The 9,482-nt window shown below is 44.1% G+C and overlaps 1 protein-coding gene across 1 annotated transcript; it reads left to right on the top strand.

The window, feature by feature from the left end:
• The first annotated feature begins 4,974 nt into the window (after positions 1-4,974).
• On the top strand, positions 4,975-9,193 carry LOC100643960 (synaptic vesicle glycoprotein 2A). The gene is made up of 12 exons (XM_003402772.4): positions 4,975-5,813; positions 5,916-5,972; positions 6,066-6,227; positions 6,308-6,470; positions 6,589-6,710; positions 6,802-7,040; positions 7,404-7,564; positions 7,628-7,802; positions 7,907-8,024; positions 8,269-8,428; positions 8,597-8,724; positions 8,803-9,193. Exons 1-12 carry the CDS (start codon positions 5,768-5,770, stop codon positions 8,877-8,879), a joined length of 1,608 nt encoding a protein of 535 aa, XP_003402820.1. The 5' UTR covers positions 4,975-5,767; the 3' UTR covers positions 8,880-9,193.
• Positions 9,194-9,482: the final 289 nt, after the last annotated feature.

The following is a 9,482-nucleotide window of genomic DNA, read 5'->3' as shown; positions in this document are numbered from 1 at the left end:
TAACACGGTCCCACAAATTTCAAAAGTTCACAACAGAGGAGGAAGGAAAGTGATATGCACGCTAAATAAAACGGTATACCTACGTATTTGCAAAAGACATATGGAACGCATATCGGTCATTATCATGCATTAAACGCGAACGCAAACGTACCGCGAACAAAAGTTCTCTCAAACGAGTACGATCTAGTTACCGACTGTCGCGCAATTATCGGACATTGGAGCGAGTATCTAATTAACACGGGCGCCGATAGTATTTGCAAGCTATGACGGGACATCGGGTGTTCGCTATAATGTACACGGGCAGCAACACGTTATTTCGACGCCTCTAAAACTTCGTCAAAATTTCGTATGCAGCGAACTGGTCGCAGCTTCTATCGCAGCTTGAAATAACTTTATTTCGGCTCGGATAGCGACTCTAATTGCATTGTTTACAGATAATGCGACAGAGCGAGACATAATGAATTTGAAACGAATCTCCAATAAGTTGTTCTGACACTTACAACTTTACACTGTATAACCATTAGTCGTATCTCGATAACGCAATCAATATTTTTTCGAATCGTAAACTTCCTGCGACACCATGCACCAGACAATCCGCGTCTGTCCCAACAAGCAGGAAGACCGAAAGAATTTACGGGAAACCAAAAGTTCGCAAACTGCCCCTCTCGTTGTTTAGTCGCGTTTCTATTCCTTTCTCGTCCTATTCATCGTTCCCTTTCGGCGAGCGAATTTCCAGAAGCGAAGATCCCGTTCTCTTTCTTGAACCCTTTCGTTTTCTCGCAAGCATTAAACGACTGCCGAGCGGCAACAAAGGAGGGAAGGAAACGCTTAGGTTTAACTGGTTTCGGCTTATCTCAGAGTTTCGTCGTATTTAAGGAAAACACGAGCAGAACCACGAGATCGTTAGGAAAGTTAGCTAGAGAGTACAATGTAACCCGCGTGTTGCAAGCAACAAGAATAAATACGGTCTGCCGACAGTTTAGTCTCTCCCTTTCTCCTCTCTCTAGCTTTCTCTCGCCGTTCCAATTGTATCGGATTGTATCGCGCCACCCTCACCGCATCGCCTCGCAACGTCTCACGATACACAACCCATTCCCGCCCCCAATACTCGCTCTCATAGCAAGCGTTTCTCTTCCGAGTGACACGAATCGAAAACGAGCAAAACGTAACTGTATCGAACTCTCCTCTGCTCCGGTAAAATCTGCAAAATCGATCGACATCCCCTGCGAGCCACGTGGTTTTAGATATTTTAGCTAGGCAAGACCGATACTCGTGAAACTTATCGGCGAGACCGCTAGAACGATCGGCATCTAAATGTTTATCGTGCCGTTTTCGAAAAGCCGAGATGGTCGAGTAACAGCCAGGTCTGCGAAAGAGCAGAACTTCTCGACGATTAATCGCAAGTACGAAAATGAAGCGCGCCCGAAAATTCCCTGAAACTTAAACCCACGTAACGGCGAAGGGTATCTATCGAACTCTCGTTTCTTCACGATACGAAACTGCTCGCAACTGGTCGATCTACTTGCCCTTGATCTGCACCATCTCGATTTCGCTTCCTTTCCAGATCGTCAATCTGATTTTCACGAAATTATCGATCTACGTCCGGTCATCGTTTGGTTTCCGTAAACTCAGTGTGCGAAGATTAATTCATCTTCCAGTAACCACGAAGATGGAAAGACATACTATTCATCATTTTGCTAAAAATATCTTCCACAATTAGGCATTAAGAGCAATGTGGTTATCTTCCCTGCTTAAGCCGATACTAATACATATATAATTGTTTCTCGACCGTTCGCGGAGAGACGCGATTGCGAGGAAGCGTAGTCGTAAATTCCCGTTACGATTATACAATCGATGTCACGAAACTGATAAATTCCCTATCTCGTTTAGGATAATAGAAGTGGTTGAATTAATATAACATTGATTAACAGTTCAAAGATATTATGTATTTCCAACAACTTGTAGACAAGATGCTTACGCTCGGTGCGAATGTGTAAGTTAGAGAGATGCCTGATTTAAAGTAGATATAAACCAGTGCCGAGATGTTGACTGATATAAAGTCGTTGATCCAATGAAATTCGGTGACGATGTTGTCGCAAAAGAAAACTCTTGCTGGGTAGTGGTCGCACCACCACTGGTCGCTTGCGGGTGGAATCCCGGGAAAAATGGGAAAACCCACGTTTCCCCACTTTTTCACCTGATGAAGCAATAATCATAAGGAACCTCTTGACTAGAAGGTGTTTTATGCCAATTAACGGCCTTGAAGTAAATCGAGAAGCTTCGTTTTATGACAGTTCCTTAGGATTATTGGGGTCCGCTTAATTCTATGTGGACGGCTAGTGGCCGCCTCGACCGTAAAGAGTCGCCGGACGTAACAATAATACCTCTACGAAATATTTTGGCGTTCTTTTTCAAATTCCTTTCCAATCGAGTACACTTGGTGCCAAATTCCGTGTTCATTTTCGACAAAGTTCCCTTAATTGTAGGTTCGTGTAATTATAAGGTTCGGCATTAGAATAAATACATTTCGAATACGATCAATCTGCTATCTTTTATTCGCTTTTTTATTCGAATATCAAAGATATTTTAGAAACATGGTTTTAAGCTTTCCATACACTTTCGACTAATTCGCCAAAGTCGACTGTATCGGCGATAAAAAATAATAAGAAAGGAAATAAAGCGAAAGTCGTGCAAAATAGGAAGAGATGGGAAGATACAGAAACTATCTGGTTGGTTCGTAAAATATGCAAACGGCAGGTAGCGCGTTCAAGAGCAGCGCGGTTTGAAAGACACGTACGAGTCCAACGATTCTTGAACAACGATCTTCGCGGAAGCAACGGCAAATGTGGACGCATTTATGGTTTATCCGTGACGTCGAGTTTACATACCACGTGACCGATATATTCGCCGGATAACAGCCATCGATGCGGAATTTTCGTTAGTGGCTGAAAAAACTGCCTCGAAATGTCGAAACGAAGAGGCAATGTTCGAGTTTGGACGAGGTTAGGAAAACGCCAGTTTTAAACTTTGCTCTCTTCTACTCTTTCTTTTTTCTTCTCTTCTTTTTTCTCGGCGTAATTTAATTAACGCTGCCGGCGGGAAACAAAGCGACGAGAAAGCTCCGCTCTTCCCGCCCTTTTTATCGCAATCTCGTCTCTGAAATATTCTTGAACGATACTTCAACTTCTCACCCTCCTGTGGCATGGTCCAATTTTGAATTGCATTAAGAGCGAGAAAGCTTTTACCGACAAACCAGACGAAAAAATAAGGAAAGACCAAAAGTAGTCGTGGAACTTTGCCTAGCGATCCGTGTTGCAAACACGAATCGAAAGACAGACATTGGAAACGCGAATTTCGAGCGTTGCTCCATGGTGTTTTGCTTTGACGGACTAGTAAAAATCGAATAGTAAACTCTCGAACGTTAATATTTCTCTTCGTTGTATCAAAGAGAATCGCCAATCTAACAGAACGGTCGTTTCAAAAAATTCCCAACTCGAACGCTTTCCATGTTAAAAAAGAAAACTTTCGACCAAATGCGTGTACACTGGCCTACGAGTATAATAAGATGAGAGCGAGAACTGATCCCAAGCGATATAAATTTTCGCAAAATGAGAAGGAAACGGGAGGGAAACACGATCGTTCCGCGAAGAGTCGGTTACCATTGTTGGTATTATTGCTTAGGCGTCCTTATCTTTAAGAGTGTACGTGGACTGAATAAATAACGTTACTCTGCTTGCACGTAGCTACGGCCGTGCACAACCACGATTTTCTTTCTCCTCTCGTGGATGTTAATTTCGCGAAAATGAAGGGACAAGGAAACCGCGATATATCGGAAGGAGAAAGAAACGCGCGTAATCTCGGGAATCATAGAGTTCGTCAAGGAGGAAACGAGGGAGCGAATTACCTAGTGCTTTGAAGACCTTCGAAACTAACGGGACGAGCAGACGAGAACCAAGAGGGTTACCCAAAGGGATTATCTTTGTGCCATTAGCTTTGGACGCGACACCAGGGAACCTCGAAGATTTCGTATTTGCGTATACTGAGAAGCAAGCGCCTCGAATATACGTATGTATAGTTAGTTGATTCGAGTGTACGATCACGTTTTAACTCGTTCTAAGAACACGATGAAAATCCTTGGCTTCTCGTCCGAAAAGATCGATCGACCAATTCGGTCAACTCGCTGGCTCTGTAGCTTCGCGAGAATCATTTTTCGATACGTTCTATACGTGTTAACGCGGATCGATCACGCGCTGCTAGATTTCAACGGCAATTATGACGCGCTTTGATCACAAGCCTGTCACGCGACCGTGAAGACTGTCTCGTAAAGTGGGAGAACAGCTTTGTCGGTTACGATACGCACGAGACGCAGCTCGCAACGCGCAACAGATAGCGCGCTTATGCTATAGCACAACTGTGAATATCTCACATCAGGAATAATTTCGGCAATCACGATTACGTACGAAGAATTCTCGCGTGATGCGACGACATATAAATTCGAGGTCTCTGGCAAAACTTTGCGCAACGCAGACGCGACCAAATCGCATCAACGATGTACGCGTCGCTATTGAGCTAGTGAACAAACTGTCCCAATATAAGAATCACGGTGTTTAAACAAACAAACGAGTAACCCCCTCGATCGAGCCAAGCGATCCGTCGTTGCCAGTTCTTTCGCGAGACTTTCACATCTAATGAGAAAATCATAACTTGACGATAGATCGCAAGATTGACGTAGAACGTATATTCGAAACGACTGGCGTGCATTTGCAATGGTAATCGGAATAATCTCGAGGATCGAGTCGATCATGGGAGAGCAAGGCGAGAGAACTTGTTGGGCGTTCTTTTTCTCGCGACTCAACGATCGATCGATTAGTCGAAAGAATCAAGATTCGATCGAGCGAACTAGTTCTGTTTTCCCCGATTCCGTGTTGTCACACGCGTTTCCTTCGTGTCGGACTTTTTTTCGGGAAATGGTATCTTCTTACTTGATAACGTTGGAAGCACGCCGTCGTGTATTTGGAGAATAAGTTATTACTGGCACGTGCGGTTATCTTATCACAGAATATCATCGGATCGAAGGGTCGAAGATCGTCTTCGATCGATTCAGATCGGGAGGAGCGCTCGTCCCCAGTGCGACGCTCTCCCATTCCTTACCGTCGACGCTTGCTCTTACTTACGTCTAGCGTCACCATCACGGCTAAACTTAGTTTTTGTGCAAAAATCCGCGACGCGAATTCGCCAGTTAATCTCGTAAGCATTACCGCTGCCGCCGCCTCTACCGTCAAACAGCCGTCGCTACTGCTGCAGTACGGTCATCATTATCATCGCGGATATCGTTATGGTCTATCGGCGATATCGGAGGACGATTTAACGCGACGCTAAACGAGGACTCGTCGACCGAGAGAGCGGACCATAACAATTGAATCGTTTGACCCGTTTTAATTGGCAAGTTACACCGTTGCGAACGGGATGCTCGCCAGTAAACGAAGCGCTTACTAGTTCAGAGTGCTGTGGATTCTATCGGAGGAGAGTCGTTGTACAGAGTTCGTTGGTTTTCGTGATATTCGTGCAAACGTTTACACACCTGACTGGAAGTTGTTCGATTCGACAATAAATCCATAAACGCGACGATCGAGCGTAAAAGTTGGATTGGTGGTTTTCGATTCGTCTAATTCGGCGAGATTCGGTTTGCGCGATTCTCGGTTCTCGGTTCTCGAGTCGCCACGACCTTCCGCCTTTTTTACTTTGGACGCGCAGTAAGATTGAAGAAATGGTGACGAATAGTGGAAGCAATGGGAAAATATCGACGATAACCGGTAAGGATTTTGACGGGATTCGGCTTATACAATCGTTTTTCGTGTTGCGCAACGCGTTGCTCTGCGTGTTCGCTCTTCCGACAAGCTTCTCGTGATTTTCAGTGAGAACCGATGACGCGGATGAGACAGGGGACGTCGACAAAGCTATATTGGCAACAGGTTAGAGGACTCGTGCCGATGGTCGCGACAGATTCGCGGCTCAAAATGTCTTTCACCCCAATATGTGTACCTTTCCTTCCCTCTCGTTCACAGGCTATGGTATATTCAACGTGATGCTGTTTCTCGCGGCTCTGCCAGTCGCGTGGACCGGCATCTTCGATACCACCACGACCGCCTTCATCATAGCTTCCGCCGAGTGCGATCTCAGGCTCACTTTCTTTGACAAAGGTGTTCTTTGCGGGTTCCCGTTCCTAGGTAATCTCGATCTCATCGGGAGCTACTTACTTACCGTGATACTATTATACCATGATTCACGTGATCTCGAACGCACACAGGTATGGCGTTGACCAGTTTCCTCTGGGACCACATAACACCGCATGTCGGAATGAGAAATTTGTTCATCTTCGGCCTCCTAGTGGATTGCATTCTAAACTTACTCGCTACCGCTATCGATTCTTACTACGGGTTTCTGGTCATCAAATTCTTCAACGGTGTTCTGTGAGTATCATCCCTGGTCAGTTCTACAATCCTGTGATATCCGATACTCGACACGTGTGCCGTGACGCACGTGTGGCACATCGTTTCGGTACATTCACTCGAAGAGTACGAATTTCAGCGCGGGAGGACCGTTCTCGATGGTTGCCACGTATCTTTCTGAATTTCACTCCCCAAGCTACAAGGCCAGTTTCACCAGATGGGGAAACCTCGCTATGAACGTAGCGATCATTATCCCAGCAGGTAAGCCATGCGTGTACTACATGTCCCGAGTTTCCTACTTCTTTCGTCCCATCTCGATCCTGTCATCGATCAAACGACCGTTTCTTTTCAGTCCTCGCTTTTCTCATCACTCCTCTGCCGTTGACCATCAACGTGTTCAATCAACGATACACCGCTTGGCGGATTTATTTGTTGGTCTGCACGATTGTACCAGTTCTCGGTCTCGTAACAGCTAGCATGTTGCCTCAGAGTCCCAAGTTCCTCGTAGAGAACGGTAAACTCGACGAAGCTCTGAGGCTGCTTAAAAAAATGTACTCCATTAACAGAAGGAAACCAGCCGACACATTTCCGGTGAGATTCAAATCTTTCGAATCTTTCCCATTTTACCTAATCGCGTCGCAAGAATTCGGATACGTACGCGAGATACGTCATTTCTCGTATTATAACATTTTTACGTTACTAAGTAGTATACAAGCAGACTGCGTCTCACAAGCAGACCGTTTCTTCCTTCTTCGATGAATATCGTCTATCCTTTTCGAAGTTTCAAATATGGTATAATTTGTTTCTAATCGCTTAACCATAAAAATTGTACGATTTTAGAGGACTTTATGGTTATAAGACGCAATGTAAAGATACAGTGCGGATACCTGGGTGATAATTTACTCTGGAATCTTAACCATTGCTTGCATCGTTGCTTCCTGTTTTCCATTTCAGATTAAAACGCTACTCGTATGGCCATCGTCGCAGGGCTCCGTATTTAAAACGAATTCCGAAAAAATACGACTCGCCTATTACAACACAAAACTTTTATTCTCTTCTCCGTATCTGCGAGCCTTTATGTTTCTAAATTTTCTCCAATTCGGTAGCATGCTGGGGTAAGTTCTTCAGTTCCAAAATGAATGTTACGAAATCCTGATTCGACGGTCTATTAAACGCAGATTTAACACGATGAGACTTTGGGTGCCGCATCTCTTCACCATTCTGAATAATTTCGACTACGAGAGGTGGACCGAGGACCGAGCGCCAACCATACGCGAAATGTTGGATCGTCGAATGTCGATTCCAGCCAGAGATTATTTAGACTACCCAGATTTCAACAACATTTGCATAACGGTGAGGAAGTGCGTGACCAACGCTCGTTAACCCGCGATCGTTTCCCAACACTGGAATCGTCAGAAATTCTTCTTAATTCTCTTTCTCTCGCATTTACTTTTCAGTGGAAAATCAAAGCGGTGGTATACCAAAATTCCTCCATTATCGCAGTCTCGGCAGTCGTGTTTTCGTTTCTCGCTGGCATGGTATACACTTCAAAGTTTAGAAAGAAAACAATAATGCGTAAGAACCGTTCTTTCGCTAATGATTGATTACTCGTTAGGCTATGGTTACAAATGTATGATAATAACGAATGAAACATCTGACAACGAACAACATATATTCGCTACAATTTATACGCGTCCGATTGTTTTAACGTGTTCGTCAGAACGCATCCACCGTAACTATAGTCTAACTCGGACGTCGCAAATTTCCGCGATACAAGAGGATCCTGCGCTCGTCGGATGACCAATCGTTCCTGTTGTAGTTGCCGCTTTCTTTATATCGGTGATAAGCAGTTTTGGAATAAACTGGGCGCAATCAACTCCCTATATGCTGACACTGGCAGCCGCTATAATCGTGACGACAAGGATAACGGGTAATATCGTTACCGCCATGAACATCGACATTATTCCTATTCCATTAAGGTAATGCTTGTGTCGCAAATAATCAGACGAACGTGTATATCTTCCTTATAACGTGATTCGTTTCTCTTTCCGTCTAAAGTCGCGAAACTTATGTTCGCCCGAACGCGTAAATACATACTACGAACATGCGACGTTCGATCGCGAGTAACCAGCCGTTTTTTAATCCAGGTCCACCAGTTTGAACGTGCTCGTCACCGTTGGGAACATAGCAGCTGTTTTGGGAAATTTTATTTTCTCCGCATTATTGGACGTGGAGTGTTTGGTCGGGTTCATGGGAATGGGTTGTTTATTACTCGGTAAGTGAGTACGGGAATCGAAAGCAACGCTACATACATATGTCACTATTTTCTAACTCGCTCACCTTCTTTGTTTAGTCTGCTTTTGCCTGTCTTTCTTCCATCCAAGGCCTGTTAAGATGTTGGAGAAAAATCATTCTATGTCGAATGCGTAACCCGTTAGCGACCGGACGAAACTCGAAACAAAGTGAAACGAACAACATACAAATAACGCAGATTTCCGTAGCTTGTCAAGTTTGGCGTAATGTGGAAAAGAGCCACGCTGAAGAGAATGCTTTTGCTCTGTGTGCAACTGTGATATCTTTGCAATCCGTTTCGGAATTCCATTCGGAAGCAGGGCAGATTGCATTTTTCTATCCACGTTTCACGTGCAAATCGAACAATTTTTATGTTACTTCTATCCGAGTATCGAATTACTGTAAATATAGTATTTTTCTAATTGGATTAAAAGGCATAGTTTTTAATTTCATGATTTCATTTCTCATTTCAAAATTCCTTAAACATCCAACCGTTGACGTTAACATAAAAAACTTTCTCATACGTCATACCGACCAAATGTAATAACACGCTAAAGCGTAAGTAAATTAGCCTTTAGAAGATTGATTTCCGCAAAAGATGAAAAATCCATCGATGATTCATTTCGCGAAGCTTCAATGTGCAAAGTAAGACGGAATGCACACGAGCGACAATTTACCGTACGATCCCGCTACGACCATATTTCTCTCTTTGTTTTCCTATTAGCAACTGCAAAGACATAT

The sequence above is a fragment of the Bombus terrestris genome, chromosome 3 (genome assembly GCF_910591885.1).
Source record: "Bombus terrestris chromosome 3, iyBomTerr1.2, whole genome shotgun sequence".
NCBI lineage: Eukaryota > Metazoa > Arthropoda > Insecta > Hymenoptera > Apidae > Bombus > Bombus terrestris.
This window is presented reverse-complemented; position numbering and strand designations above follow the sequence as displayed.

Coding starts and splice junctions, on each gene's coding strand:
- LOC100643960 (XM_003402772.4), top strand. CDS start 5,768: ATGGTGACGAATAGTGGAAGCAATGGGAAAATATCGACGATAACCG. Junction 7,803..7,906: donor TCAACAACATTTGCATAACG/GTGAGGAAGTGC, acceptor TTTACTTTTCAG/TGGAAAATCAAAGCGGTGGT. Junction 8,429..8,596: donor ATTATTCCTATTCCATTAAG/GTAATGCTTGTG, acceptor TTTTTAATCCAG/GTCCACCAGTTTGAACGTGC.